Source organism: Cyprinus carpio, unplaced genomic scaffold (genome assembly GCF_018340385.1).
Source record: "Cyprinus carpio isolate SPL01 unplaced genomic scaffold, ASM1834038v1 S000006806, whole genome shotgun sequence".
Taxonomy (NCBI): Eukaryota; Metazoa; Chordata; class Actinopteri; order Cypriniformes; family Cyprinidae; genus Cyprinus; species Cyprinus carpio.
In genome coordinates, this window is record NW_024879392.1 from 1 (window position 1) to 19,488 (window position 19,488).

General features: G+C 33.9%; 1 protein-coding gene across 1 annotated transcript; it reads right to left on the reverse strand.

The window, feature by feature from the left end:
* Window positions 1-1,960: 1,960 nt before the first annotated feature.
* LOC122144929 (ribonuclease inhibitor-like) lies at window positions 1,961-19,006 on the reverse strand. The gene is made up of 3 exons (XM_042756141.1): window positions 18,864-19,006; window positions 18,573-18,737; window positions 1,961-2,135 (listed from the first exon to the last, which is right to left on the reverse strand). The coding sequence occupies exons 1-3, from the start codon at window positions 18,950-18,952 to the stop codon at window positions 1,961-1,963; spliced, it is 429 nt and encodes a 142-aa protein (XP_042612075.1). The 5' UTR covers window positions 18,953-19,006.
* Window positions 19,007-19,488: the final 482 nt, after the last annotated feature.

Consider the following 19,488-nt stretch of genomic DNA (forward strand, 5'->3'; position numbering starts at 1 on the left):
CAACAATTTCTTACAGACAAATATATTTTCCCAAGAAGTTGTCTGTCAAAATAAGGGACAGTTAACGAATAACAAAAAATGCATGTTGTTTTATTAAAGGAATTTTAAATGAGGTAAAATATAGGCCTAATATATAGGGAAATATTGACCCCATTTTGCATATAAATCCCTCGCCAGCCTAGCTCACTAAAAATAGGCTACCACTTTTTAATGCTCTGATGCAAAGTAAACCACAATTTCTTTTGAATAATATATTACATAATTCATATTATATTGTGTGTGTGTGTGTGTTGTGTGTGTGTGTTTAAGAGAGGTGAAAGGGCTGTAGAAATATAATACTGCACACCTATTAAATGTGTCAAATCTAAAATATGGTGTAATACTGTGTAGCGAAAGAGAAAATATAAGCACAGGCTCAGGCACCCAGGCTTATTGCATTTATCCTGCTTGAATTAAGTTCTAAGAAATGCACATAACTTCATAATTACCAAACTTTCATCTGTGAATATGCAAATATTTTTTTAACTATAGTGTTTTTTTCTTTCATTTCCCCCTGACTGCAGCCGTCAAATGTAACACATCAGAGAGGCAAAACAGGCGTCTATTTGCGAAAATGTGCTTTGATCGCGCTTGTTTGAAAACTTGTGATTAAGCGCCACTCAGCGGTCAAAAAGCTGCAAATGCACTTTGCAGACGCCCTTGGCTGAGCGATACCTGCAATCACTACAAGTCACGCTTTTTATCCACACCTACTTAAAACACTAACTACACCATCAAATCACTGCTTTTCAGTCATAATCTTTAGCACCTTTTAGCTTTTGCTTTTTAGTCACTGCTATTCAGTCATCATAGCCTTTAGAAAGCTCTTTGAGCTTGCTCTCATTTACATATGCCCAGCTCCTCCAAAACCATGAGGAGAAAATGCCAGCTAGTCTCACTGGAATCTTATTTCTATTCTTTTACTTTTAGTTTATTTTTCTTTTCTGTTGAGAGTTTAGTGTTCTGGAGTTCAAGTTTTGCCTAACACTGTCTCCGAGCCGTGACCTCAGAATTGCCGTGCCAAAACTTCCAGCCAGCCCCACATCTCCTGCATCTTCCAGCTGAGCCAACACCCAAACCTTTGGCTTCCCAAGGCGTCACTACCACCGATCACTTTGAACTTCCAGCCAATCCAGCAACCTCAGGAACCCCCCCTTCTGATGACAACAAAGGGATCCCCTTTACACAGGCAACGCATAGTAACTTACCTCCAGATTCTAAGCTGAACTTGTGCATTTAATATAATTTAACCTCATTGAGGAACTCAATGCGAGGGTTAATTAAGTGAATGATGGTTGTTCATGTCTATGCACTTTCAATGTATTATGTAAACATGTGGGATTTCATATTTGCATTCTCTTAAACTCGTTCTTTCCTTACTTTCTATCTTAGTTTATAATCCATAAGTCCAACAATTAGAAAAAAAAAGAAAATAGAATTATCTTAATGTCTTAAAAATCTCTAAAACTTCCGATCTTGTTACTGCTAATCAATAGTGTTTTCACTATATTTTGGATTTTAATATCCACTGCAGAATTGGATGTTATACTTGCCTCATTCAATGAATCGTTGGCCGACTCAGCAGTTCAATGCAGAAATTGTCTAAATTCCCTTTTAAAATCTTAAAACTAACACCTACGAGCTAAATTGACCTGTTTCCCTTACATTGACAAAAACATGATTTTGTTCAAAGTGTTTGCTTTTTGATTTGAAGTGTTGATAAAAACAGAATGCATCATGCAGAATTATTTTTATTTATTTTTTGTTAAAAAGCAGAACCTCTGTTGTATGATATTCACACAACAAAATATTCTAATGGACATGACAATTTTGAGAAAATTATATTTTTTTAAAATGTTGGCAGTAACTTTTTAAAAAGCAGTAGCAGGTAAAGAGTAAATATGAAGAAAGAAACATCTACTCACCTGAGTATCTCCAGTTTAAAGTTATTTTTCAGTCCATCAGAGAGTGGCTTCACTCCTGAATCCCGCAGAGTATTATTGCTCAGATCAAGTTCCTTTAGACTGCTGGAGTCTGAACTGAGAACTGAAGCAAGAGCTGAACAGCTTTTCTCTGTTAATGCACAGTTACTGAGCCTGGAAATAAACAGCTTGTCAATGTATTCACATTCTAAAATTTGCTGTACTGGTAGTGCAGCTGTAATGTTTAATGAGTAATGACAAGTGCTTTACTGAATCCAATAAAAAACACTAATGCTATAATTTAAAAAAACTACAAATCCAACACAAACATGTTACATGTGTCTTGTCTCTCACATGTCTTATGACTGGCTAACATATAGCTAGTTGGGTTTGGTAATGCTTTCTGGCTGTAATTCTGTTTCTTTTAATATAAGCCACAAAATGTTTTTTTTTTTTCAACAATAAAGAGAAGGCAAAGAGCAGGTAACTCTTTCTATGGGATGACTCCAACACCACTGTTTGAGATTGGTTACATTTGAGTAATTCTATCATTAAATATCCCTTATCAGTCAAACAAAAGATGTATACTAGCAATCTGCTGAAAGCAAAAATTCACCCTAATAAGGTGCTTTAACCCTATGAGGTCGATAAAACGTGGAATCACCAATCAAATTGTTATGCCTGTTTCTGAGAGAACTAAAACAGAACAAAACACTTTGTTACACCGGTACTTTGTGGAAATATTCTGTTACTTGTCCTTTATTTCCTGACAGATAACTAAACTGTACTTCAAAGATATCTGTTCTCGTACACTGATTAAGTTAATTGTTGCGAGTTTTATAAATTCATTCCTACTATTTATTTTAGGGTAAAAAACGTGATAAAGTACTTGGAATATACTTCAGACCCTTCAATTTCAGGGCCAAACAATGAAAGCTTTCTAAATCATTGAAAGTCCTGAAAAAGAATTTCTGCACAAATTAATAAAATGTCCATGCTCTGAACTCAGCCTCCTGGCTATAATCAACAAAGGGCAATGCATGTAAAAAGAGCTTCATTAAATCTGATAACTTCAGGAAATGGAGTACCTTACTTCTGCTTCAAGCACCTTACCTAAACTAAAAAAATGCAGTGGAGTGTATTCTGGCTCCCTTAAAAGAACTGAGTGCAAAAGATTTAGTGACACGGCGATAGTAGAGGAATCACAGATGATACGTTTTTTTGCTCTTATTTTGTATCATCAATAGTGTAAAATACCGAACGCAACTCCATAATGTATAGGCAAAATGTGAAACTGCACTTATTATTATACAATCCACTTGTCTTTAAATGCCTCATGTTACATGTGTCCGTTCTCACGTCTTATGACTACTAACATATAGCTAGTTGGGTTTGAGTATCAAAATAATGAACTCTGTAATGCATATACCTGCAAATGTAGAACTGCAATCTTTATTAGCAGTCTATAGCATTTTAAAATTATTTCTACAATAATATCTAACTTAAACCTGCTTTATATCTTTATTATTTAATGTAAAAAGAGATTTATTAAAACAATCAAAAATCAATGAATTGGAAGCGGCATCAGCCATTAGATCATTTTAAAATGTCAAATGGCCTTTAATTTCAGTGAGGTTATTACTGCATCTGTCTCTTGTTGTGTAGACTGTTTTTTTTAATTTGGATCCCATACTGTAAATGCCCAAAATAAATGTGCTCTATTACTACTCATAATCATGTGTTTTTTTAAGGAAATTATTAATGCACATGCATGACAGAGGAGGCTTCGCCTCGACTCTCATTTTGTTTTTCCCTGATAATAAAATAAATTAAAAATTGGGATGCCTTACATACATGAGAAATATATCTACAGAAAAGCTTGAAATGTCTACTTCTTTTTAAATGGAATCAATTCAAAATGAAAGCAAACACCCCACTGATTATGCAACATCCTGTGGAGATGAGTCAACATCATGAATTTTCATCTTTGCAGCCTACATAAGAAAACATTAGTTTATTAATAAATAATTAAAATGTCTCCTTTTTCACAATTATTAGGGCTACTTCTGTCTGTGCTTTGTGGCAAACTTAATGCATGTGCTTGAGCGTGGAATATATTAAGGCTCAATATGGATTAGACTGTGTTCATTTAATATAAACGTTGAATAATAACAAATGTTCGACTACTAGTAACAATAAAAATATTACGTGGGGGGCAGACCTATTAAATACCCTCTATGCATCTGTGTTAAAGTTTAAACGCATAAATTCTGCTTTCAGAACTGGTCCATAGAATAGAGAGATGACACTAGTCCTTAACATTGTTTTTTCTCTCTTGAAACAAAAAACCTAAAATTGAAATAAATTAACAGGCCTTTTTTTCTTTTCTTTTTTTTTAATAGTCAACTTTCCCATTCTGCAGATATTGTGGCTTCTGGTTTGTACATTTTTAAGTCACAGAAAGCCTACGTAAACATGTTGTCTTCAAAAACTCAGGTCTACATGCATCTGTGGTAATGAATACATTCTGTGAAATAGCCTATAAAACACATTCATAGACAGATACTTTTCTGATGTCTGGACAGATGGTTCAATATATTGGTAATGAATACATTCTGTGAGAATTTATATTTCAGGTTTTGAATGCGAATGTCACTTCAGTAACTGTGGAATTGCCTAATAGAAGTGAAACTAAAAATAACTTAGGCCAAAATGATGTCTCAGGACAGTTTTCTTAATTACTGCAGGTATATTTTTTACATTTGTATTGTCCAAAAAACCGACTGCCATAGTTTTGCGCTAGTTCCCTGCACACAATTTTTTTTTAAAACTGAAAAATAGTACAAAGCAGATGGAGCCTATTGGGCCTTACAGTAAGAAACAAAAACTGTCTTCTTCGGCAGATTGCGCATCTCTTTCGCCAGTTTCCTTGTCTCTCTCTCAGAAGTGCTGAGCAAGGGGAGTCGTCACAGCGCATGGCAAACAGCCTAAATGAACCCTGTATCTTGCATAACCAAGACCCTTGATTGGTAACGCTACCATGAAAACTAACAATGTACTTGATTATGGGGCCAAATACTCCTGTATAAAATGGGACATAACCTTATAATAAACATTTTTAAATTGTCCACAGATGAGGTGAATCAGAGGCAGGGTTTGCGGCAAAGCCAGAAATTAATACAAGATGCGATGAAATGTAAACATAGCAATGGAATTTTTGGGGGAGGGAGGCTTTAACCGATGAATTTATTTAACCCACGGTACTTTCAGTGATCGCAATGGAAAAATAAGCCTATTTAAAACACAAAACAAAAAAGCTAAAAAATATAAATTTGAGGGGAATCAACAATATATATGATTAACCTATACAGCAACACCACTTTAGGAAGAAAATAATAGCGGCAGTGGTTAGAGAGAGTTTGACTCTGCAACCCGGAGTATTGGGGAGATGGTTCGACCGCGAAGCGTCGAGGTGCCATATCACAAGCTTTGCAGTGGACGAGGCGTGGTCACTTAACAGGCATAAGTCAAACACTGGCAAACAGGTATAGAGGGCAAGACACAGAGTAATCCTAGGGGCATCGCGTGGGTCTTGGCCAGAAACGAACATGGAAAAGGCTTACATACCACAAAAACCACAAACAAAACTAAAAACACATAAAATACTAAAAAAACAAACACTATAAAAAACAAAAAAAAAAATACAAAGAAAACAAGAAACACAGCTATCGGAGACACCACGTGATATCTATCGCTATCAAAAACTATACACAGAACAAAACTCAACACCAATTCATATAAAGTCCAAAGCTTAAAAAACGGAACATGAAATTACCAACAATAAAATTTTACCAACACTAAACTTTACAACAAATCCTGCACAATAAATCGCTAAATTTAACTTTTTAGAGCAAATTAAAAATTAAAAATATATGAATTCTAATGGATGCATATGGTGCGGTATATATAATAATATGAAGCTTAGCTATAGAAGCAAAACAAATAATAATAATAGCCAATTGTTATTGTATAATTTCTAAAAACAAAACATAAGGTAAGGTTGGGCTTACCTCTCTCATTTGGGATAAATGCAAACGTTTCCATATTCGTGATGTTGCCCATTTTAAAGCTAAACTATTATTCTATTATTATTGTAGTTCACGCATGTTTCAGTATTGACAGAAAAAAATCATAATGAGCAAAAAATACGCTGTTTCCAATGAATATGTGCGCGTGAGGCACCAGGGCGATCAAACTTCTGAATCAGATAATAGCTACTCCATTTCTGGTCACACAAAAAATCATTAATCAATAAATCAATAATAGCAGAGTTAATAAGAATTATTTCTAAATACTGGACAGTTCTCATTTCGCTCTGCATATGGAATGTGAAGGTTTTTTATTTATTTATTTTTTTTGGCCAAGAATGAACCTAAATGATAACATTTAGCTTTTAATCAGAGTATGTATATATATATATATATATATATATATATATATATATATATATGATATGATATTTATGTAATATATGTATGTGTGTGTGTGTGTGTGTGTGTGTGTAAATATATACATATATATATATATATACATATATATATATATACACATACATACAAACACGCGAGTAACTTTAACACGTGACTTCATTTCATCTCTGTTTACAAACCAAAATGTTAGAATTACAGTCAGTTTGGAACCCATCCCTTTGCGCCACCTGCCGGTAATTTCGCGAGTAACTTTAACACGTGACTGACTTTTTGAGTTAACTCTGTGGCCCCTCTTGGTAAAGCTTGTGGTGGGTAACCACCCACATCACAACGAGTAAAAGAACTAGTAAAATAAATTTCATTATATATATTACAATCCGCTCAAGCTTAAGCTTGTTAACGCAAACAACACAAAAAACAACAAAAAAAGTGAAGTTTTTTATTTTAATTTTCGCTTAAGCTTTCTTCTGAGGAGAATAAGACGAATTCACCTCAGAAAGGACTTCGCTGTGACAAATAATACAAAAATTCACCTCAAGAAGCTTTTGGATTACCTTTGGATTACTGATGCAGCTTGGATTGATCAGCAGAGATCATTAAAAAAAAAAATATATATATATATATAAAAAAAATTATAATATGTATATATATATATATATATATATATATATATATATATATATATATATATATATATATATATATATATACTCAATAACTACTAATATTAGTTTTCTTTTTTTATGTACACATTTTACTAGTTAGACTTTTTCCAAACTATAAATCCTGACTAAATGTATAATCAAGTGAAACATTATAAAGTTTTATTCACAGCATCTAAATGTCTCAATGCCAGGACATTTTTTTATGTTCTATAACATAAACAGCAATATGATATAAAAAATATGAGTTATAATGTTACTAGCCTAATGTCAGTAAGAATGATTAGACAAAACTTTACTTTGATAGGCTATTCTCTGTTCACGAATATTGACATATATGTTTATAGTACTATACAAAAAGTACAAAACATCCTACATACAAAAAATGTAACTAAGCTTCTGTTTATGAATATCTGCTCTGGTGTAAATATTTTGAATGTGTTATACATGGGATCCTATGAGGTGTAAATGTTTCAAATAGTAATAGAAATGACTTCCAAATATGGCTGTAAAATATCACTGATAATATGTGTGCTTTATGTGGTAACTGTGTTCTTTTTTAATAAATAAATAATAAAAAGAATGACCAACAAAAACAATTAAATAATAAAAATTTAATTTTGGCACAGTAATAAAACAAGCATTACATAATTTTTTATTTCAGATGTGAGGATAACAGTGCAAAGGAACCTTTTGCTAAGCGAGCCAATGCAAATAAGCAGCCCACTCAGGAACCTGGAACACAGCTTTTTTTATGTCCTTCAGAGCACATAAACAATATACACTTTGAAAATGCCAGATATGTGATGTTTATTTATGTATTTCAACATGACCAGTCAAAAGCTTTTGAACAGTAAGATTTTTTTTATTTTTGGTAAAGACATATCTTCTGCTCACCAAGCCTGCATTTATTTGATCCAAAATACATAAAGTTGCATTTGCTTAAACAGGAATATTGTGAAATATTTTTACTATTTAAAATAACTGCTTTCTATTTGAATACATTTTAAATTGCAATTTATTACTGTGATCAAAGCTACATTTTCAGCATCACTACTCCAGTTTTACTCCAAGTGTAACAATATTCACTATACCATTCAAAAGTTCTATTCATCAAATATATAGAAATTTAAACTTTTATTTAGCACACAAGTGATGATAAAGACATTTATCATGTTACAAACGATGCTCTTCTTAACAAACTACTAATCAAAAAAAAAAAAACTGAAAAAAAAAAAATCTCTGCTCTTTTCAACTTAATAATATTTTTGAGCAGCTAATCAGAATGATTTCTGAAGGATCATGTGACTGGAGTAATGATTCTAAAAACTCAATGTTGATTGTTCCTAATAAACTGTTTAACTCCACTCGCAAGTGAATCTCAAATTATTTTGTGTGATAGCTAAATATATTATATATAAACTAAAAAAACAAAAATATATACAAAATGTATTTTATTCCTCAAATTCTTTCATGTAACTCTTCCCTCTCAGTCACACAAAACTCTCATAAAGGCCAATCATTCATCCCCTCATCTTCTAAACACATGAATAACACAAGATATACCCATCATATAACACAAAAAACACAAAAACAGTCTTAACATAAAATTATCAAAATATTGTTTTCTATGAGCGAGTAATCAAGATTATTTTCACATCATTTTGAAGACTACAAAATCAGTTCTCAAAAGTCTTGTAAACAAATGTTCTCTAGGTGTTTTATGGCATTATTTCAGTGACTTCAAATTTTTAGTTTTTCACTAACCACACATATGAAAAATGTTGTCATTCATTTGTCATTATTCAACTAATCGCAGGTTTATTTACATCTATAATCCAGCCTTAATATATTTCACGCTCAAGCACATGCATTAAGTTTGCCACAAAGCACAGGCAGAAGTAGTCCAATAATTGTGAAAAAGGAGACGTTTTAATTATTTAAAAATAAAATTTCACATTGCCAGACCCAATACAAAATACACAAATATAACACAAACCAAACCACCAAAATATATGTAAGACAAAACATTACAGATTAGCCTACATAATGCTTTCGTTTTGAATTGATTCGTTTAAAAGAAATTTCAAACTTTCTGTAGATATATTTCTCATGTATGTGAGACACCCCAATTTTAAGTTATTTCATTATCAGAAAAAAATTCAAGTGATCGAGAGGGCACCTCCCTGTAATGCGCATTTATCATTTTCGCACAAACATTTGAATATGAATAATAATTCACATTTTGCATATGCATTACAAAGTAAATAATTTTTTACATGCAATTATCCAAAATAAAACCAGATAAAATATGTAGATGTGTATAAGAATAAAGGCTGGGCGTCGCACTCAGCATCATGCGCGCCAAATCTTACACTCTGACATTTTAAGGAATATGATACACACCTGCATTTAAATGCGACTGCAATTTATTTTTTATTTTTTTTACTTTACTTAAATTATATGAAAGCAAGTAAAGAATGCTCCCTTTAAAATCACTGAAGTTGTCAATTAATAAAGCTCTTTTTAACATCATGTGCATTTTGTTGATTATAATGAGAGAACTTGAGTTTAAACATGAGGTTTTATTAATCAGTCCATTCTTTAGAGTTTCAATGATTTAGCTAAATCGTGCAGGTTTAATTTATTCGTTTCTTGTTTTTATTAGGCCTAAATAATGAGAATGAAATTATTCAGTGCCTCACGTTTTACTAAACTAAAGGAAATAATTTATAAAACACACAACAATTTCTTAATCAGTGTAAAGACAAATATATTTTTCCCAAGAAGTTATCTGTCAAAATACAGGACAAGTAACGAATAACAAAGTAGTGCATGACAAAAATGAATTCTGTTTTATTAAAGGAATTTTTAAATATAAATTAAAATATAGGCCTAATATGTGGGATTATTAAAAAAAAAAAATAAAAAATAAAAAAAAAAAAGGTGAAGTGACGTGACATACAGCCAAGTATGGTGACCTTACATACTCAAATTAGGTGCTCTGCATTTAACCCATCAAAGTGCACACACACAGAGCAGTGAACACACACCGGAGCAGTGGGCAGCCATTTATGCTAGCGTGTTGCCGAGGGAGCAGTTAGAGGAGTTCGATAAGCTCAGCTCAGGACACCTCAGTCGTGGTATTGCCAGCCCGAGACTCGAAACCACAACCTTAGGGTTAGGAATCAAACTCTCTAACCATTAAACCACAACTTCCCGTTTTCATTTTGCATATAAATCCATGTAGCCTAGCTCACTAAAATAGATCACTTTTAATGCTCCGATGCAAAGTAAACCACAATTTCTTTAGAATAATATAACACATAATTCATATTATATAAATAATACTGCACACCTTTTAAATGTGTCAAATCTAAAATATGGTGTAATTCTGTGTAGCTTAGAGAAAATATAAGCAAAAGAACACACACAAAAACAATTAATAAACTTTCATCTGTGAATATTAAATATTTTAACTACAGTGTTTTTCTTACAGCCATCAAATGTAACACATCAGTGAGGCAAAGCTGACGTCTATTTGGGCCATCCGGCAGCAATCGTAACACTTCGGTGAGGCAAAGCTGGCGTCTATTTGTTGAAAAATGTGCTTTGATTACGTTTGTTTGATACTTTGTGGTTAAAGCCACCAGACGGTCAAAAAGCTGCAAATGCACTTTGCAGGCCAGCAAGCGATGTTTTTTGGTTGTACACCTACATGCAATAAACTACAATTCACTTTTCAAACTACACAGGCTAGTTTACTTTTAATATGGACCACATAGAGACTGGCGTACTTAGGGGGTGTCACATTAGCTGGTGCAAGTGTAAAAAATGCGGTAGTACTTAGAAGTGTCACGCAGTAGCTGGTGCAAGTGTAAAAAATACCTACAAGACATTTGTTTTGACCGTAATGCACGCACCAGAGCTGAATGTGGATGGAGGCACCCTATGATTTGCACGCCGCTCCAAAGGGAAAAGCTCATTGGTTTCGGTTAAAAAAAAAACATAAGTTTGCTCTTTCTACTTCGTTGATGGCAGACCCACGGAAAATCATCCATTCCCTGAGAAAGCAGTGGCAGAGCCAGAGGGGTGTCCAGGGTGGCACTGGACAAACTCCCAGAGGGAGGTGTCAGGGTGGCGCTTGGACACCCCTGACATCTGATGACCACCCGAGGTTGCCACCCCTATAATTACTATGCTACTATTTCACTTTCTTTGTTTAATCATACTGAAAGAAGTGTTTATTTTAGCTGTGAAATCAAGGATGTGACACGTTTGGTCTAGTGTTATTTCGCATCGGCGCTTCATAGCGATCTATTTCCCAATCTCTGGGTGTGCAGGCTCTCTGCGACACACGGTAAATTTTTTACGGATTGTAAAACATGCATGAAAAGCGCGAGGACACGACAACGAGCTTGCCCTGCTGTTAGGACCGCGACAACAGTAGGAAACAAAAGTCTCAGCATTCAAAATGTTAATTCAAATTTTATTAAGAATTTCAAACGAAAATACAGTTTTGGAGCTTTTTTAAGTAAGTGTGACCAGCGATCATGCGCGCTCTCGCTGTACCTCAAGTTCAAGCAAAGCAGGGAGTGCATTCTTATTAGCATGAGGGCCAAACTCTGAATGAACATCCGATCCATGTTGAAAGATACACACTACAAGCTTACCAGAATGTATAGTGTATTATCTAATCACTCAACGAGTGTTTCAACAGCAGAAAAGACAGCAGCTAGAATATATTAACAGCAGAAAATCCATTCATTAGTGTCCATAAACTATTGAGAAAAATGTACAGTACAGAGAATTTTGCAAAAAATACATGTTATATATTTACCTCATAATTGCTTTTTTATTATAATTAATAAAAATGTATAGATATAACGTTATTATAAAAATGGTCTAATATGAACTTGTATACAAAAACAATTGTTAGGGTTCCCTGTATAGTTTAGGATTTAGAAAAAATGAGAAAAAAAAAGTTTACAGTGTGCATCAAAAAGTAAAAAGATTTTTAATGTTTTTTTTTTTTTAAATTAAAAATTCTCTTCTGCTCCGCACCAAGCCTGCATTTATTTGATCCAAAATACAGCAAAAGCAGTAATACTGTGAAATATTTTTACTATTTAAAATAACTGCTTTCTATTTGAATATATTTTAAAATGTAATTTATTCCTGCGATTTCAAAACTGAATTTTTAGCATCATTACTCCAGTCACATGATCCTTCAGAAATCATTCTTATATTCTGATTTGCTCCTCAAAAAACAGTTGTTGTTATTATTATTATTATGTTGAAAAAAGCTGAGTAGAATTGTTTCAGGTTTCTTTGATGAATAGAAAGTTTAGAAGAACAGCATTTATCTGAAATAGAAATCTTTTGTAACATTATAAATGTATTTATCATCACTTTTGAGTTAATTTAATACATCCTTGTTAAATAAAAGTATTAATTTATATAATTCCCATTTTTTATACCAGGTTGGAGTTATACACTGATTTTCTGTCATGGACCCCCTGATTGAATTGTGGACACCCTCTCTGGCCACCCCATGTATAAAACTCTAGCTTAAGCCACTGTGAGAAAGGATGCATCAAAGTGACTGACTCCGAGTATGTACTAGATCAGGATGAAATCCACAAACAAAGTATGTTTTTAGCTTTTTTGTTTAAATTACGTGCTCTAACAAAATACATTGTTTAAACTATTTCTAACTTAGCTTACGATGACACTCCCTGTGGGAGTTGAATAATATTTAGTGCTAAGCTGAAGTTGTTGATAACAATAGAAAGCTAAAAACAAAAAATCTCAAATATATATACCCAAAATTTATTCCAAACCTGTGTTCAATTCTTTTTGCTGCTGGCCAACTCACCTGTGCCTGTTCAATTTGCTTTTGCTGCCCTTTTACACAATTTTGAAGATATTTCAAAGAATGTTTGTTACCAAGCAAATCTTGGGTCCCATTCACTTCCATAATAGTAAGATATAATATTATGGAAGTAAAAGGGATCCAAAAATAGTTTGTATATTAACATTATTCCAAATATCCTCCTTTGTGTTCAGTAGAACAAAGAAATGTATACAGGTTCAGAACAAGTCAATGTTGAATAAACAATGAAAATTTAAATTTTTGGGTGAACTATCACTTAAAGACAGGCACTGTGATTGTATTGAATAAAAATACCACTGAACTGCAACTTGAACCCTATGGTGCCATGTACAAAATACTTTTGCTACTTTTTTGTAATACTTTTTGTAAATAGGGGGTGGAGAATTTATCAGTTTCTCCTGAGCATCTGACTGACTTCAGTGTTGTGTTTTTCAGATGATAAGCAAGGTGACCATGAGACCACACAAACGGAGTAATTGCAGCTGCCCCTTCAGTACACTCATTCCTTCAGGGGGGGGGGGTCAACCCATTGACAGACCAAGCTTAAGCTATGCCTTAGGAAATTAAATAATAATACACAATGCAACACAGTTCCACAGTGAAGATCCCTTAGCCTTTGCAATTCTCAGGAATGACACTAGCTCTTTATTGTACACTGGCTTCACCTTTAGTGTCTTCAAAAAACATGTTAAATATCTGCAGCAATTTTACACTTCCATTTTTAATATGCATATATTGGACCAAATTTTGATGACCATGATGAAGCTGAAGTTGAATTTACTTCAAGGAGATCTTGCAGAACGCTTTGATGTGTCCCAGAGTGTAGTAAGCCAAATTATCTCCTCCTGAATTGATACAGTAGAGGAGCACATGAGAGTCTACATTCCATGGCATTTTATATGAAATTTAGAATGGTGTAGTAATTTTGGATACATTGTGTAGTTGTTTGGAATTATTCAGTGTGACCATTAAATATATTGTTTTTACACAAATATGTTCAAGATCTTATATTACTTCTTTCTCCTTATATATGCGCACACACAAAACACACAATTAAAAATGTTAAGGTGCAGTTTATTTTAATTTTTCCCTCACTGAAAATAATACAGTTTAGCAATGCTAGGTAAATAATCGTCAATTTGTCACTTTTTGAAAATTCATGGAACAAATGGAAAACAATCTAAATAGGGATGTCAAACGATTAAAGTTATAACCCAAAATAAAAATACAAATAAACAACAAAAATACTGCACTGTATGAATATGTTAACTTAAGTTTACGGATAAGGACAAAACTAATATTTCTTTACTACAGTAACTTAAGTTTACGGGATAATAGGGACAAAAAACCATCAAAAAGTTAATGCAAAAAGGAGACATTAGTCATTTACCAATCACCAAAACAATCAAATAACACAAATAGCATTAACCTCATCCACCAATGCTTTTAAAAACACAATTCGCTTTCTGTTTCATGTACCAGCACTCGACCGAATTATCCGCTGTGCAGGTAACATTACTGATACGCACCGAAGACCCATCTACTCCAAGCGACAAAACGAAGAATTAAAATTGTCTTCATAAGTTATGTCAGGCCACTTCTTCATTTCAACCTACTGTTATACACCTTCATAGCGTTTAATAGTGTTCTGTGTGTGTGCTCCCGCCACATTACTCCTTACCTACCGGCTAGAGTAACGGAAGTTTAACACATTATAAGGAAGTACGTCATCGTATTTACTTCCGCGTTGCAAAATATGGTGGATACCCACTTGCGTTTCCCACGGTTAGATCAGGACAGTACAATGCAAATATACATAACTACCACATAACACATCAGACATCCTGACTGAGTCTGACTGGATATCTTCCCAAATTGTCCCATCCTTCCCATAACATTTTCGAATTGTATTTATTCGTTTAGCTCGAAATGTCAAGGACAGTATATTTTCGTTTTCATCTGCTTTTGTCATTAAAAACTGTTTTTTACTTAGTTAGCATTGTCTCTCCAGTTTCATCGTAAGAGAGAAATTGTTGATGAAAATTACATAGTCCATTAGGTTTACACAGACTGGTCGGTAGTCGAGTGATCGACTACTTTAACCACTAGTCGGCTGTCGTCAAGCTGTCGACTACTGACCGGCGTGCATAACCATAATACATGCACGGTTTACCTACCCATGCAAATTGTAGGATTACATATTGGGCGATGTAGATGCTTTACTTTCTATCACTTTCTCATGTTACATGTAAAATTAAAATATGTAATTTAATAATTAGGGGTGTACTTGAAGAGATACCTTATTCAGATAGCGCGGATAATGGCTTTAATAATCGGATAAGGAATAATTCTGCCTGAATATTCGGCTGAGGCTGGCACACTCTGCTGTTTGCTAGATAACAGGAGCCAGGGGATCAGCGCAATATTATACACAGAGACCTCTAAAGTCACGCAATTAATAATGAGTGTGAAGTGAATGAATATCAACTTTATGAACGAAAAAGAGCGCAAAATCAAACACGCGTGATTGTTGCCTGCCTCGTGCATCTCTCAGAAATCAGAGCTTGGCAAGAGTAATATCACCTATAATAATACATCATACACTGTCTATTATTTGTATATATTTAAAAGGCAATGATTTAAACCAGAGAGCTCTGAAATGATACATGAATGAATGGAATAAACATAGCGCGTCACCAATCAAACAGCACGTTCGCGCTTGCAGTCTCTCAAAAACCAAACCAGTTCTCTCTCTTAAAAGTAGGCTAATAATCAACTTAGAAGCAGATACATTTTCTGTTTGCTTCTTTATTTTTTGCTGGTTTGCGTGGCACACGCACATTTGTTTAGTAAGTTCAAAAGGCTTCGCTTAGAGAATTCTTGGCATAATGAAAATGTACTTTGACTTGAATTCATTCAGTAATGTTCAAATGATCACTAAACGTTTGTCATGTGACATCTCTGCATTATATGATTAATTTATTTTTAGAAATGAATAATTATTTTACTTTTAACGCAAAGCATATTTGTTCAGTGATAACTACGGAAAAAAAGATAGTCAACGCCAGTCTTATCAAGTAACTGTAATACGACACATGGTTTTATCCGAAAACAGATACTAATAATTTTGTGACTGTTACAGATACAAATACTGGTTACATGAAAATTAAAAATATGTAATATGTCATAATTATAAAGTTTTGACAGTTAACGATGTTATGTAATTGTTGCATTAGGCTATTCATTAATTAGTTAATTAATAAACGTTTATTGATAAAAACTATTTAATGTCTATTCATTTACAGTAGCATGAACCACGAGTAGTCGGTAACTTCGGTATTTTTTAAAATAAGTAATCGACTAGCAGAAACTGGAAGTCTTAGTAAACTGGTAGTTACCTATAGACTCCCTTCATTTGAGTCACTGAGGACACCGTGGTTACAATTAATTTTCAAAGGAATAATTTTTTCTCTGGGAAAAAAATCTGCTAAGCCCCTCTATGTTTAGGGATCAATACCAGTGCTTCGTGTGCGAACTTCAGCTCCAGACAAAGTAAGTTGTATGTTTATTTTCCAAAATGCCTTTCCTAAAGCACTTCTTGGCACTCTGTAAGGCTAATGTTGCTAAAGCTACCATTGTCTCTGTCAGTTTTCACTGATGCTGCCTTCATGTGCTACCAGAATGACCGTAAATAGGAATGAGGTAGTTAAAAATTGCATATGAAAGCAATGTGAAGGGTTGTATTCATGGCTGTAGCCAGGCTTTGAAAATTAGTGAGGTCCAGGGGGGTTCTATAATAACCCCCTTATTATAGTTTTAAATACCATTTCATGCTATAAGCAACCCCTCTATAAATATTACAACTAATAGCCATACTCTAACACTTGAAAAGAGACAGAAATATAGATGTATTTGGAGGGATGCTCATTTTTAAATCATACTGCATCAAAGTTTGTTAATACTATATTTATGGGGTGGATAATTTTATCAGTTGTTTATTATTCATGCAAACATACATATTGCCCACCAAAGCGTGTTATTTTCTGGATAGTCCAGCTTCAGTGGTGCAGAAGGTAAAGCATGTGTCATACATATTTTTACGTGATCGTTACAAGTCATAAAGTACATATTTTTTACATTGATCGACCGGGGTTGAGAATCCACCTTTTGCGAATTTTTTCTCCCTTTTTCAAATTTCAAATCACATCAGAAAAGCATTTCTTTTCAATGAAAAGTAAACAATCAAAAAGTTAAGGTAGGTGTAGGGAGGGCTTTATTGTCCCAATAAGGTGGCATCCATTAAATTAAACTCAATAAGTTATTATTGCATACTGTTTTATAATGTACTACAATACTGAGGTGCAGATAACTGGCACTATTTGCAGTAAGTAGTATAAATAGCAGAAAATCCTGCTATTTTAACATAGTGTAAATAGAATATATAGCTATTTGCACTTAGTGTAGCCAGTATATCATTTCGAAAAATGCTGCCATATTTGCACTTTTATGTAGTAAGCTCTTCACAGTTCTTTTTTTTGATTACCTGCCAGACTCACGCCGTCACATGCAATGTTGCCAGATGTTGCTATTAAAATAAACAAAAACCTATAAATAAATAAAATAAACCGAAATTGTTTCAAATATTTTGGAAATTAAATAAGAAAGTTATTGGAAAAACAAGTCAAAAAACAACTTCCTACTTTAAAAACATACTAAAATAACACATATATTAAAAAAAAAACAAAAAAAACTTATAATAGCTGGATCTGGCAACACAGAGGCTGACAGATCTCGGCGCTCCACAACTCTCCTGGAAGACCTCCGGCTGCTCACTTCAAGATCTCCTCGCAGCGATCATTTTCATACCACGGATGCTAAAGCATATTGAATTATACATGCGAACATTCATATGAGGAGTTTGGCAACAAATTGGTCAATCAGAGGGAGCAAAATTTTTGTTTCGAACATGAAAAATTTACCAAAGTCCCGACCTCGCAGACCTCATGGCTGGCCTACGGCCATGGTATTTATTATGCACAATACAATCAGATGACATACTTTTAACAGGCCTCCACCTTCTAAAAAAGCAAAACACGTATTTATTATGCACAATACAATCAGATGACATACTTTTAACAGGCTTGTACTTGCTAATAGTGGAATGTTTATTTGCAAAGGCCAGCACCCTTGAAGTTCCGCCCTCTTCTCCAAAAGCACCAGCTTATTTGCATTTAAAGGTACAAACACAAAAATGCAGCAATTTGGCTCATAGCTTAAAAGTGGCAATTTTAACAAGCTATAGAAAATTATCTGTAGGGTATTTTGAGCTAAAACTTCATTTACACACTCTGGAGACATCAGAGACTTATTTTACATCTTGTAAAAAAGCAGCATAATAGGTCACCTTTAAGCATATTGCCCATGTTTCGGAACAAAGTAGATCATGCAGTGGATAATTCGACAGTCATTATAATTTGCATTATTGTATAACAATTCATCATTTTTGCACAATTGTTAAAGATTATCTACAATAATAATGCATTTGTCTGTTGTCATAACTTACTTCAGTATCTCCAATTTACATGTCTTCAGTCCAGTACAGAGCTGAATCACTCCTGAATCCAGTAGATTGTTTTTGCTCATATTCAGCTCTATCAGATTGTTATCTGATCCAAGAGCTTTAGACAAATTTGTACAGCTCTCATCTGTTAAGTTACAATCATTTAGCCTAGAAGAAAAAAAAAAAAAACAGAATACAAAGTATTCTTAGTACTGAGTAAAATCACCTAATTTAAATTAATGATTAAGAACTATAGAGATATATTTTTTCAGATGCAAAAACATGACTTATTACACAGCTCTTATGGAGATTTTCAAAACTTCCAGTAGCCTAAAGAGACACTCGTCTGATTTCTTGAACTTCTGAAGGTCAAACTCCTCCATCTCTTCCTCTGATGTCAACAACACGAAGGCCACAGCAGACCACTACTGGGCGGGAGCGAAAGATCGGCAGATGAGAAGGCTGGCCTTCTCTCTAAGTTGAGTCTGAATCTCTTTCAGCAGGGTTTGGTCATTCAGTTCATTCAGACAGTAGAACAGATTGATGGATCTCTCTGGAGACATCTTCTTATCTTCTAATTTCTCCTTGATGTACTGAACTATTTCCTTGTTGTTTTACATGCGTTTGCTATCTTGCTGTGTTAACAGACCCTTCAAGAGAGGACCTATTGGTCTGGGAGTGACACACAGACCAAGAAGGAAGCGAAGGAAAAGGTCGAGGTGTCCAGTTTCACTCGCGAGTGCCTTATCCACTGCAGTCTTGAGCAAATCAATCATGGTTTCATTTTTGTTTTCCTGTTCTGTAGATTCATGATGATCAAACACACTTTATCTAGAACTTGGTGTCTAGAAACAGATTTGCATACAGGGCTGCAATAAACTCTTGAATGCTCAAGTGAACAAAGCAGAAAGTGGTACCA

What these genes read in the sequence shown, in the direction of transcription:
- LOC122144929 (XM_042756141.1), bottom strand. Translation starts at nt 18,952, where the DNA reads ATGGAGGAGTTTGACCTTCAGAAGTTCAAGAAATCAGACGAGTGTCTC. An exon ending in AAAATCTCCATAAGAGCTGT is followed by an intron (nt 18,738 to 18,863) that starts GTAATAAGTCAT and finishes TTTTTCTTCTAG; the next exon opens with GCTAAATGATTGTAACTTAA. An exon ending in TGTAAATTGGAGATACTGAA is followed by an intron (nt 2,136 to 18,572) that starts GTAAGTTATGAC and finishes GTTTATTTCCAG; the next exon opens with GCTCAGTAACTGTGCATTAA.